This window comes from Poecilia reticulata, linkage group LG4, assembly GCF_000633615.1.
Source record: "Poecilia reticulata strain Guanapo linkage group LG4, Guppy_female_1.0+MT, whole genome shotgun sequence".
In the NCBI taxonomy this organism is placed as follows: Eukaryota; Metazoa; Chordata; class Actinopteri; order Cyprinodontiformes; family Poeciliidae; genus Poecilia; species Poecilia reticulata.
In genome coordinates, this window is record NC_024334.1 from 23,284,270 (window position 1) to 23,297,610 (window position 13,341).

At 38.4% G+C, this 13,341-nt stretch overlaps 1 protein-coding gene across 6 annotated transcripts in view; it reads left to right on the top strand.

Moving 5' to 3' along the window:
* The window catches only part of unc13a (unc-13 homolog A (C. elegans)), a 52,221-nt gene that overhangs the window by 29,912 nt on the left and 8,968 nt on the right, over window positions 1-13,341 (top strand). For 2 of the 6 annotated variants that reach the window (XM_008407155.2, XM_008407161.2), the window contains 20 exons: window positions 122-275; window positions 457-525; window positions 868-957; window positions 1,054-1,188; window positions 2,742-2,875; window positions 3,002-3,087; window positions 3,358-3,484; window positions 3,562-3,658; window positions 4,164-4,307; window positions 4,419-4,496; window positions 4,631-4,708; window positions 5,446-5,534; window positions 5,637-5,783; window positions 6,053-6,176; window positions 8,143-8,148; window positions 10,546-10,575; window positions 11,431-11,487; window positions 11,635-11,715; window positions 11,916-12,063; window positions 12,967-13,023. In XM_008407155.2, coding sequence (XP_008405377.1) covers window positions 122-275; window positions 457-525; window positions 868-957; window positions 1,054-1,188; window positions 2,742-2,875; window positions 3,002-3,087; window positions 3,358-3,484; window positions 3,562-3,658; window positions 4,164-4,307; window positions 4,419-4,496; window positions 4,631-4,708; window positions 5,446-5,534; window positions 5,637-5,783; window positions 6,053-6,176; window positions 8,143-8,148; window positions 10,546-10,575; window positions 11,431-11,487; window positions 11,635-11,715; window positions 11,916-12,063; window positions 12,967-13,023 — 1,931 coding nt within the window. The remainder of the gene's footprint in view (window positions 1-121; window positions 276-456; window positions 526-867; window positions 958-1,053; window positions 1,189-2,741; window positions 2,876-3,001; window positions 3,088-3,357; window positions 3,485-3,561; window positions 3,659-4,163; window positions 4,308-4,418; window positions 4,497-4,630; window positions 4,709-5,445; window positions 5,535-5,636; window positions 5,784-6,052; window positions 6,177-8,142; window positions 8,149-10,545; window positions 10,576-11,430; window positions 11,488-11,634; window positions 11,716-11,915; window positions 12,064-12,966; window positions 13,024-13,341) is intronic. The other 4 variants (XM_008407159.2, XM_008407162.2, XM_008407156.2 and 1 more) reach the window with 3 other exon arrangements.

The following is a 13,341-nucleotide window of genomic DNA, read 5'->3' on the forward strand; positions in this document are numbered from 1 at the left end:
TATATATATATATATATATATATATATATATATATGCGGACCTAGAATATGATGTTGTGCAGTAATGTGTTGAACCCGTTACAATCCGGTGTTTGCTCACAATTTCATTTTTTATTTACAGTCACTTTGCCTGCCTGTCATCCAAGTACATGTGCCCAGGTGTGCCTGCAGTCATGAGCACCCTGCTGGCCAACATCAACGCCTACTATGCCCACACCACCCAGGCAACCAACAATGTTTCTGCCTCTGACCGATTCGCTGCTTCAAACTTTGGAGTGAGTCACTAAAATATTTATATGCTACATACATATTTTAATTGTAGAATAAATAAGTGCTCATCTATTCTTATGGGGGTGAGGGATATCTTTTTGTGAAGTAGCTTGAAACTGAGATTTCTTGAATAAATTTCTCGTTCAAATTCTTTAAGTCTTTCATCCTGTTTTGTTTTACCCACAGAAAGAACGATTTGTCAAGCTTCTAGATCAGCTGCACAACTCTCTAAGGATAGACCTCTCCATGTATCGAGTAAGATTGCTCTTTCTTTTCAGGAAGTACACACTCACACACATAATTCTCCTTATGTCTTCTGCGTCGTCAATTTTTCCTCTCCCTTTTTGGAGAAACACTAAAAACAAGAGGCGTTTTGTTAATTAGAGTGACATTTCTTCTCAAACATACCCAGGCACATCCAGGAAACACCGCCCACCCACACAGCAAGCTGAGATCTCACTGCCAGTGAAAATTGTGCGACAGGGCTGGATCTTGCACATAGACACACTAGATACAGGCAACTGTGAAATGTTGCGTTGAGGCTTAGTGTTTGCATGCGTGTGTATTTTTTTTATTTTTTTTCTCCTGTGACCGCAGAATAACTTCCCGGCCAGCAGCCCTGAGAGGCTACAGGATCTCAAATCCACAGTTGACCTCCTCACCAGTATTACTTTCTTCAGAATGAAGGTGCAGTCCCCTTCAAAGTCTCACTGTGAAACATGATCAGACGTGTCAATAGATGGGTCATCTGGTTTGACTACTTTGTTTTTTTTGTGTTTTCAGGTTCAGGAGCTCCAGTCCCCACCCAGGGCCAGTCAGGTTGTAAAGGACTGTGTGAAAGCCTGCCTCAACTCCACCTACGAGTACATCTTTAATAACTGTCACGAACTCTACAGCCGCGAGTACCAAACAGACCCGGTAAGAGGCAACGGCACCGGACTGACTGATTTATTTAATCTCTGACATTTCATAAAATATAATAAAACTTTTGATTGTGTACGTGCTACTATGTTGGTGTAGGGCAAGCATGCTATACTTGAGACAAAGACACGTAATTCTGCCCTGTAATATATTTAAGTAAATTAATTTTCACTGTCTTTTATCAGCTTTAAAACGGAGAAAGAAGTTGGACCTCTTCCTGCATGTTGTAAATGTTGTCCTGCTCAAACACTTCTGATTTCAATAAATGTGTTAATAGCATGCTCCTGCAGAACCTTTTGTCAGAATGGGGAGATAATTTAACTATTTGAATTAGGCATAATGTAAAATGTAAAAAGCACCAGACCCGGGGAATCACAATTGCACACCCTGGATGTGGACAGTTTAGTAGCGCCAAAATACGAGCAAATATAGTTCACTTCAGTTTTATTTAGTCTCTCTGAATCACATAACCTGGGGCTCATTCGGACAGTTAACTTGGCGATCATTAAAAACAGCACTTCCTCGTAGCAAAAAAGAACAAAAAGATTTGTCCTTGTTGGGACTCCATTTTTGCTCACTAATTAAGCTGTCCTTATTTGATGAGTTAAAAGCACTGTGACTGCTCTGCGTGTGCCTTTTATGTGCGCTGAGCTCTTATCATCTCTGCAGTCTGTGTATGCCAGGCTCTTCAATCCAACAATTCTGCAGCAAATTTCAACAGGAATGTCTAGAACTTGTTTCAAGGGTTCATTAAATCGCCCCCTTTGAATTTCAAATAGGCATTTTTCCCTTTGAATAAAACATTTCATCCTCAGGGATGTGGCAGCATTTTGCGGGAAATGTCTGCAAGATAATTCTTTCCTGTTTTATCCCTGCAGCTTTTTTTTTTTTCTTACCGCACATCTTAAACTACTTCAAACCCTAGAGAAGTCGACCCTTCTCTCCAAAAACCCTTTTTACATTTGGAAAATTCAAGCTGACATTTACATACTTTGGCTTACTGATTATCTCCTTCACTAAGAGAGGCTGTTGCAATGCTAACTTCATAGGATTTTATTTTAAAAGCATTTTGAATATGTTCTTTAAATTAATTTACAACATAGCATTTCAACGTTTAACATCAACACTGTATTCTTTTATTTCTCCTTTATTCTACAAAGGTATTTTGTAATTTGAGAAATCATCAGAAGTACTTTTTGAAATACTTTGCTAAAATTATTTTTAAGAAAGCTAATAAAGCTAGTGACCTAAGTCCAACTGTGACAAAAGAGGAAAGACTCTCACATAAAATGCTGAAGCTTATCTAATTCTAAATGGTAATTTATAATGGCAAGCTGAAAATGTACATGAAAAAGATTCGCAGTGTCTATGCAGGATACATCAAAATGAAGAGTACTCTTATAAAAAAATGTGACTGTTTATGTCAAAAATATATGCAGTTATGCATGACTTTGGAGAAACAGTCATATTAACTAGTAAAACTTTTTAAAAGTTTATAGAGAGCCAACACTGTTGCCTTCAGTGATAAAAGTTGCTATGTTTTCTTCCAGGCCAAGCAGGGCGCTGTGCCTCCTGAGGAGCAGGGACCCAGTATAAAGAACCTGGACTTCTGGTCCAAACTCATCACACTTATTGTTTCCATCATTGAGGAGGACAAAAACTCTTACACTCCCTGCTTAAACCAGTATGCATCAATAAAATCTAATAAAATGAATGGCAGATCACTCTGATGATCAGTTTCTGCTTCATGACATTAGAGTAGCTTTCTTTAACTCGATGAGTTTCATGTTCATTGTTCTTCTCCATCAAGATTTCCCCAGGAGCTCAATGTGGGTAAAATAAGTGCCGAAGTGATGTGGAATCTGTTTGCTCAGGACATGAAGTATGCAATGGAAGGTGAGTTGAAGTCAGATCTTCAGTAAGGCTTGATATATAGATATTTATATGAACAGTGAACTTAATATGTTTTACAGAAAATGTCTGTTTTTCTTCCAGTTTCATTTCATCAGGCAAATTTTTGTATTAAAGATCAACATGAGTACATAAAAATGCAAATGATGATGAATGACGATTTCATTTAATAAAGGAAAAGCAGAAGTAGAAGTCAACTTGCTGCACATCTGTTGAAGTCATCTGAATGGATTTATGTTTCTGTCTTTGTGTCAGAACATGAGAAAAACCGCTTGTGTAAGAGTGCGGATTACATGAACCTGCACTTTAAGGTTAAATGGCTGTACAACGAATACTGCAAAGACCTTCCCTTCTTCAAGAGCCGAGTGCCTGAATACCCTGCGTAAGTGTCATTGTTTTTGTAAGAACAAAAGTCAACATGTGGCGCAAATATGTGTGAGTATGTTTGGGTTTCTGCAGGTGGTTTGAGCCGTTCGTCATCCAGTGGCTGGATGAAAATGAGGAAGTGTCTCGTGACTTTTTGCACGGGGCGTTGGAGAGAGACAAAAAAGATGGGGTAAGGTTTCAGACTTTTTATCTTTCAAAGCTTCATCTTCCTTCTGCCTTCCCCCAAAACCTTTCCTCTCTACTTCAAACAACAGGGAAGAAAGTTTTGTTGCAGCAAGGCATTGCTGACTTTATTCTACAGTTGTGAGTGCATGAAAGCTGTCCTCACCTCATTACCCAGACTCCCCTTGGTCACACTGAGACGCCCCATCCAATTAGAGAGCAGGTGCTAACCAGCCAATTACAATGAGGCCGACAGTTCCCCCACCTGTCACCGGCGGCCTGTTGAACTATCTGGTCTCAGTAGTTGGACACTCAGTGACAGACATCAAAGGATCGGTTCAGTATAGCACCTGTTTCTCAGCCTACATGGTTTTAGTTGAGCAAAGATTACATTTCCCCACATTTTTGAATCCTGACTTTCTTCCTGCTGTAGATTCATTAATCTCTCATTCATAATTTACATTTTTTCATGCTTTTTAATTTTTTCTTGCACATGTTTTTCTGCTCTGCAGTTCCAGGTCACATCAGAACATGCTCTCTTCTCTTGTTCGGTGGTGGACGTGTTTTCCCAGCTCAACCAGAGCTTTGAGATCATCAGAAAGTTAGAGTGTCCAGATCCACAGATCGTCGGACATTACATGAAGCGATTTGCCAAGGTAGATTGATCACGGGTGTTTCTTCCAGCTCATTCCTCACTTTCAAATTTCAAAGAAAAAAGAAAACAAAACAAAAAACAAAGTTAAGCATTCTTTATGTGTATTTTGCAGACCATCAGCAATGTTCTTCTGTCCTATGCTGACATAATTTCCAAGTTGTTTTCCAACTATGTTACCATGGAGAAAGTGGTAAGCGATTCGTTGAGCCTACATAAAATATTTATTTTTATTTTATATAGGAAAGCAGTTTGTTTTAGCAACACAAATAAACAGATTTGTCTTTATAGATTTTAGTTCAGACACATATAAACTCTTATTTTCAGCCCTGCATTCTGATCAACAACATCCAACAACTGAGGGTTCAGTTGGAGAAAATGTTTGAAGCCATGGGTGGAAAAGACGTAAGTAACTCTGCCACATGCACATCTACTTTTTCATACTAGAGGGGCCTTTACTCAATACTTTTAATTCTTTGTGTTTCTATTTATGACCATCTTAGATCAAGTTAAGTTTAAATTGCTGTAAAAAGTAATTAGATTTTGAACTTGAGATGATAAAATGCAGTCCAGACACCTTATATAAGTGGATAAAAAATATTGCATTTGCAAGTATGACAGTAAACCCAGCTTTTAACTGCTTAAACTATAATGCTGGAGTCCATAAATAAAACTGAGAAGGAAACTAAAGTACAACTTCATACTCAAGCAATGAAGTTTACTGAATTTTCACATCTTTTTTAAAACTGTATTATTTGTTATGTAAGCTTAAATGTTTAATGTAATACATTATGCACAAAATTTACTGGATTATTGTATGAATAGTTAGAATCAGCACTGGACCCAGACTGGATACTGTTTTTATTGAGACAAATAAAGGAGACATGATAATAAATATGATAAAATGTATAGAAAGTCCTGGAAGATGTGAACCAGCTATAATATTTTAACGCTTTAACGCTCACAGACCAAAAAAATATGAACCAAAAAATAAAATGTAGATTTCTTTGATTTATCCAGTTACTTTTCTTATGTTTTTTTATTTTCTAATAAAACAAAAATAATATTTTAGTAACTTTAGTAACACTTATAACAGTTTTTATTATAAAAACTGTACTTGTGCATTTGTGCTTCTGATTTAGCTGTGTGTGGAGGCCAGTGATATCCTGAAAGATCTGCAGGTCAAGCTCAACAATGTCATGGATGATCTGAGCAGAGTTTTTGCCGTCAGGTGGAAATTCATCCACACTCACATTCAAACTTGCACCACAACATAGATTTCTGCCAGACATATCTCACATAAAGCTGCATTTCTTTTTGTTTTGCACCATAGTTTCCAGCCTCACATTGAAGAAAATGTGAAGCAGATGGGCGACATCTTGGCTCAGGTGAAAGGGACATCGAATGTCGGGAACGCCAGCAGTGTGGCCCAGGACGCCGACAACGTCTTGCAGCCAATCATGGAGTTCCTGGACAGCAAGTAAGGCAGTTTGGCGTTTTCATCTCATCTAAAAAAGGATTAAAGTTAAGGTTCTGCAGTGAGGAGATAAATAAGTTATCCAGACACGTAATTATTCAACATATTTATTCCTGTTTCTTCTGACATCCATGTATTTTGAAATCCAGTGTCATTATAAAACCGTTCACTCTGCTGCACGATACCGATGTTTTTGAAAACGTAACAATGTTTTCTTAAAAATGTTGTGTTGACAGAGTTCTAGTATTTATCATTTTCTCTCTTTTTTCCAGCCTCTCTCTGTTTGCTAAAATTTGTGAGAAGACTGTCCTAAAACGTGTGTTGAAGGAGCTGTGGAAGCTGGTAATGAACACCATGGAGAAAACCATCGTTCTGCCTCCACTCACAGACCAAACGGTGAGAGCTCAGACAAGTATGAGTGCACAGGGAGAATTATACAAAGCTGCATATTAATTACCTGAAACTCTGGGCTTAAACACCAAACAGATACGTTTTTGCCTGCATGCAAAAACAAATGCATGCTCTATAGTTTTAATGTGAATAAATACTCGTGCATTCAGACCATCTTCGGAAACAGCTAATATCAGCATTTTGTAACGATTTTTAATGTCTTCAAGTCACAGTGAATGTTTCTATGATCAAAAATGAAACGTTTCTGTCTTTTTACTTTCATCACAGCATAAAGGAAATTATTAGTAAAGCAAGAATCATATATAACACATGCCAAAGCATGTGCTTACACACACTAAAGGCTGAAGGAAGGACTAAATGAAAAGGGAGAAAGTGGATGACAAAAGAGGAAACGTGTGTGTTGCTGCTCAAGATGGGTCTTATATAAACAAAAGATGAAACTGCTTCTGCTTTGCTTTTAGACGCCACCCAGCTCTCTTCTCCGCCCTCCACACACAGAGTATTCAACATTGTCGTTGTTCATTCGAGCAACCAAGATCAAGTATTTTAATAAAGAGTTCAGAGAAAATGGATTGCACCATATCATTTCAGCATCAGCTCATGGCTGCTCTCCAGAGTGTCACCCTACAAATATTTGGAGAGAATCCTGCTTTATGTGTGGTTTGCAACAGTTTGGCATAAATTTGTTTGCCCTAAGGATCTGGCCCACTTCCAAAAAGACGAATACATTATGGAAAGCAGCCTCTTTTTCCCTTCTTATTTTGCTTTGTTTTATATATATATATTTATATATGTTGTTTATGTTGGGTTTTTTATCTAAAGAGCCTCATATCACTGAAAATAAAGTTTCTATATTTAGTTATGATAGATGGCATTGCAGATGTCGGTTGTATTGCAAGCACATACTGTGCTTTATGAATATTTTCATACGCCCTGAAATAATTTTTTCAGAACCTCTCACATTATTTTGTTGGGATTTTATGTGTTAGACCAATATAAAGTAGGGCATAGTTGAGAAGTGGAAGGAAAATATATTTATTTTTTATTTATTCTGAAACTTTTATTGTGGAAGTTGCCAAATTATTAAATAAAGTCCACTTGTGTGTAATTTTATTCCAGTACGAATACAGCAGGTTTGTAAAGTTCTCAGAGGTTTGTTAGTGAAAATTATTACAAGCATATCACGATGAAGAACAACAAAATAAGCAAATTTAGTTGTGAGGAATGTTTAAAGCAGAATTAGATTAAAAATGATAACTCAAACTTTGGGTGTCCGTCAGAGTTCTGCTCAATCCTTCATCCCATAATTACAAAGAAGATAGTGCAACTGAAAAGCAACAAAAATATTCAGAGAAGCCAAGAAGTGCATGCCAACTCTGGAGGGGCTGCAGAGATCAGCAGCTCAGGTGGGAGACCTGACTGCTATTTCTCTTGTACTCCATAAATCTGGAAGAATGACAAGAAAAAGCCATTGTTGAAAAATACAGTGTATGCCACTCTTTCTGGGCTTTAATGTATGGAATATTTTGAAAGCAACATGTCCTTTAACAATTATGCAGTATTCCTATCACAAAAAGTCCCAATAAATTCTGCTGAGTTTACGGTGGTATTGTGACATAGCATGAAAAAGTTCAGGGAGTATGAATACTTTTGTTCTGTAGGTTTCTCGATTAATCAACTGAAAGGAAAAAGGAAAGGCAAAATCTATTAAATCATCACATTTACTTAGAGACAGATTTTGCTGTCAAAAGGAGAATCATTTTGGCTGCCTCATCAGTTTTCACCTGCACTCTGCTCAGACTCCATGCAGGTGTCAGACAGTCCACAAACCTTCAGCCTTGGAGCCCAAACGTGTTTTTGCTTGATGTGGGGCTCTTTGCAGCTTGACTGACCCTTCTTTCTGATTGTTGTTGTGGTTATTATTACATCCTGCTCCGCTCTCCCTACACAGATGATTGTAAGTACAGCACTCCTGCGTGTCTGTCTGTCTGTCACAGTGGTCGAATATCTGCTTTATGTGGCTGCCACCCGTTCCTCCCGTTTTTAGCTCCATTACTCCCTCCTCACAATTTCTCTGCTCCGATCTGCTCTGTCTCTTACCTTTCCCTTAGCTCTGTCCCTTGTTTGAGAGGACAGAAGCATGGTGCATTCCTGAATACGTCTTATAGGTGCCACTCCCTCTCAGTAATCGTCATCTATCAGTACCCCCTTCTCTGCTTTCTTTTCTTCCTCAAACAGGAAGTGGTACTTCTCTTTTCCGCCTGGTATTGCCTTGTTTCTCCTCATCCAATGTGTCCTGTTAATGGGACTTCAGTGGGGTGACCCTGATCTCTCGGTGGCTTGGTATCGGGAGTCTTGACCCCATCACCTGCCCCTTTTTCCGTTGTCCTCTATCTCTTTTACCCTTTTAAACTGCCCTGCCCTCCTATCCGTTACTGTGGGTTTGTTGCTTGCATCTGATCTATTTCAACACTTCAGTCTTCTCTCGGTTTGCTGTACAACACTGTACTGCACTGTATGTCTCTGCAGACCTGTCATGTTGGTCTGTCCTGGTTTAGTTTCATGTTCTGTTGTAACAATGTGGTGCTGTATACAGTACTGACACACAAAATGTTATTTCCTAAAAGAAATTACTGTCCGTATAGTTTGAAACTATGGGCTGATTTAATGTCCTATTTCTGCACTATGGAAACCAACATCTTTTGGTTTTCACCTTCGCTTGATTCCTCCAGGAAGTAATCACCGATATGAAAATTTCAGCCGATATGGATACTGCTGTTACAACCAATAATCACTATTAGCTAATTTTATGTAGTCCTACACTTTTGGTACTAAGTAAAAGTGACCACACTGCCTACACAGTTTTTCTGATTTATTTAAACAGCCCCATAATCCTTTGCTGCATCCCACATGGCCAACTCCAGAAACACAAATACCAACACTACGGAAACCAACATTAGTTTTTAATATCAGCCTAGTTTTACTTATCGGATACCAACATGTTAAAAAAATTACTAATGTTTGCCAATAACAATGTAGATGCTGATGTAGATTAGGAAAACCTACAATATTTGCTCATATGACTGCGATCTCTAGGTTTTCTACTATTGTGCTGCCATAACAAATAGAATAACTCTCAAATATACAGCAAAACATTGTAACCATCACAAAACGAGGGAAGAACCCAGTCATGCTCCGGTAAAACATGCAAGCTTCTTTCAGTTCTGGTTGGGAGTCAAATCTCGGACCATCTTGCTACAAGATACAAGCTGCAGCACCAATGCAGTACCTTTAGTCGTGCAAAAGAAAATTATCCACACCTTAAAAATCCACCTCTTCACTACATTTTAGGGCTTCTGGGGTTTTTTAAGCATCTTTGGGTCTTTCTGGGGGAATTTGTCAAGCTGAGGCAGTCCTTCACTTGTAGACTATTTTCTAGATAGTGAAATTGCTGATTTGAAATTATTTTGTGTTTTCTAAATTCCCTTACCAATCTCTTAAGCTGCTATGGCATTCTTAATGAAGTTCTCAGAGAAATCTTTAGATTTTACCGTGGGATTTGCTCTTACTTCAACAGTCAGGATTACACCAAATTAAATGAGATTTCAATGAGGGAAACCCCTTTAAGATAATAAGTAACAATGCTAATGAAATTCACCTGATGTGATTTCCCTGTGCTTGTTTCTGGCCATTTTAGGAGACAGTAAATGTAGCAATCTTCTGATTTATTCCACACCTGGAATTTCAGTTTTTGCTTTAAATCTTATACATTATAAAAGGTTTGTTCTTTAGTTTTCATTTATTTGCTACACTTGAATTTCTCAATATTGCAATGATTGGTTTTAAATACACCAGGTATGTTAAAAAACATTAATTTGTAAGATTTATTTGATTCAAGTCAAGTATATTGGCTTTTACTAAAGACATAATCAAGTTATTTAGCCAGCTGTCTTTCAACATATAAAAAATGTGTTACTTTTAGTTTTTACTTTTAGATATCTTCCTATGTTACCAATACAATCCATTTTGCTTCTGGGTGCTCCTTGGTACTTTTTTCTACTGTGAAGTATGAAGTTCAAATGTGGTACTTGCATATTTGTATGAATTTTTCTCTTCTTTTTGTATCACTGTTCTTCTTGGCCAAGAGTCAAATCTAAGAGCACAAATTATGTTGTTGCTTTAGACAGCAAAGTGTTGCTAGCTGAAAAAGACAACATCTCTGGTTGTGATGAGTGTCCATTGAACATTTTGCAAAGCAACGTTGCACACGTCCCACGTAGCAAAACGATAGTAAAGTAAGACAGCAGCAGGGACTGGCCATTGCTCCAAGTATTAACCACTACTCTCTTTCCAGGGGAGGCTGAAGAGTGCTTCTCACAGTGATGTAAGGACTAAACACCTTCAGATCAATGTGTCTTGTCTCTCTCCTTCATGTCCTTTCTCTGTGTCTCTGTCTCTCAGCTCCCCAGTACAACAAATCAGTAGAAATATAGATTTTGTTTTTCTACTTCCACACAATTTGGTCTTTTTTTAAGCAGCGTATAGTTTTGACTGTACACTCCCATTGTAAGTCACAAACTACTGTAATGCTGGTTCACTCGGGAACGTCCGAGACAAAACGAACACTCTTTGTTTTTATAGCAAAACTTCTCAGCAGCCCATACTTTTCTCAGTTTTCAATGATTCACAAGCCACTTAACACCGGTTTGGTGCACCCCAATATCAGACTTTTAAGGCTGTAAGAAACATTGATTAGAAGGTGCTGTTTGCAGCACTTACCAGATCCTCTCACCAGAGTACTGCATTAGGCTGGAGGATTTTCTTTGCTCTCACCACAGTGTAACTGCACAGCAGCTCTATAACAGTGTGTGTCTGAGATTATGTTTGTTCTTCTTTCCTCCCCCTCCTTTGAGCTGAGCCTCTTTCCCTTCTTTTTGTACCGTGTGTCTGCGTGCGTGCGTGTGTGTGTGTGTGTGTGTTTGTTTGTGCAGCAGAGTGTAATGTTGTGGTATGAATAAAACACAGATAAGTGTTATAGGAGCACTTGAAGGAAACTACCATGACATGAGTAAAGCTGCTTAGAGTGAATGTTTATACTGTAGGTGCGTATGTGTCAGAAACGTCGCTGTCCTCTGTGTGACACTAAGCCCTATAGTCCTGTTTTCTCATAATACTAAACGCGTCTTACTTTACTTATCTACCTTTCCACCTCCTCTTCCTCTTCCTCCGTCTCTTTCAGGGCACTCAGCTCATCTTCAATGCTGCCAAGGAGCTTGGACAGCTGTCTAAACTGAAGGTACATTCGTTTTATACTCTGGAGTTTGGCGCCACTGCTTCAGCTAAAATATTTAATCTGTTATTAAATATCAAGATTAGATAATGACTAGAGATTTGTCAATTTATTTATTTTTTTGTGTCATTTCATTGCAATTCTACTATTTAGGAGCACATGGTGCGTGAAGAGGCCAAAGCACTATCACCCAAGCAGTGTGCCGTGATTGAGCTGGCTCTGGACACCATCAAGGTAATCCTTATGCTTTCAGTTACTTTACTGTAGATAGGATATTTTCATCCTAAGCTACATCCTTTCAAGGCACAAGAAAATCCATATTAGAAATCTGTTTCTTTCTAATTTACTAATGTAAATTGACACCTAAAAATTATTTATTTTTGTTACATAAAATCGAATTAATCTGTTTTGTGGTTTATCTTTCTGCATAATAGCAATACTTCCATGCTGGTGGTGTGGGTTTGAAGAAAACCTTCCTGGAAAAGAGTCCTGACCTCCAGTCTCTCCACTACGCCCTGTCCCTCTACACTCAGGCCACTGACAAACTCATTAAGACTTTTGTCCAGTCGCAAAATGCCCAAGGTAAACTAGTTTTTTCTACCTTAAGTGTTTTCATTTCGACATTATGAATCTAATTTATTGTTTGATGCACACTGGCTTCCAAATCCACTGACAAGTCTTTAATCTTTTTCACATTTTGTCCTTTTACAACTACAAACGTCAGTGTTATTTCATTTGGATTTTATGTGGATATAACTGTGAAGTGTAAAGTAAAATAATATATGGTTTTAATACAATCCATTTTCTGAAAATGGAAAAGTATGGCATAACTGAACCATGAAAACCATGAACAAAACCATGTGGGACCGATGTTATTGTACATATTTATCCAATATGGACCCACCTAGGTATGCTGTCTGGGAAATCTGTGTCTTAGAGATTGCTGAGCAAAACTGTGTAGACAAGTATTATTTTCTGATGCTGAGCTTTTTCCTAGCTGAACAACAGGAAGCTCTGAAACGACTCTTTGAACATACGCACCAGTTTCCTGTTGTGGGAAAAATATATATATCCATAATATCCACCATTTCTGATCTCTTACTCACTGTAGTTTTGCTGCTCAGTCTCTGTCACACCATCAGATAAGCTAAGTAGCAGTCATTGTCTCTGTGGTAGCTCTCAAGCCGACACACTGAGCACCGCTCAGAGGGATGCCACTTCAATGGATGAGCGATTCAACTTTAACTCTGCAAAATGCTAAAGAAGATTTTACAGATATGCTTGTGTTTAAAACAATCTGCACAATGCTTCCTGAAAGGAAAACACAGGTGTTAATAAGTAGAAATAACAGTTTTTCCTATTTTAATGAAAATGCTGATACATGGTCTGTTTTTACAACACTGTGATTCTGAACTTGAACCCCTGCAAACTTCTTATTTCTGCGTCTTTCTCCTTTCTCCTCCTCCTGCCCCATCTGTGGGCCAGTGTTCGGCGGGAAGGGGGTGAGATTCACCACTAGTGAGGATGTTTACCCAGAAAAGGGTATGTGGCTCTCAGGCTCAGGCCCTGAGACATCTGAGACCATCAGAAAGTTTCCAGATCAAAGCCCAACTCCCTCCACCTCCAACCCTCCCTTCAACCCCTCATATGCATCCAGAACCCTTACAACTCCTGCCTGCTCAAACTCATCCCAGCAGAGAAATGCAATGCACAAAATGAATAATACACTCTTACTTTGCCCGCCACGCCAGTAAGAATCTTATGCATTCATGCATGTGACATGAACACTGATGTCTGTATGTACTGCAGTGAATACATACGCCACTGACAGTATGTATGAGCAGATGCTGAAGCATGATG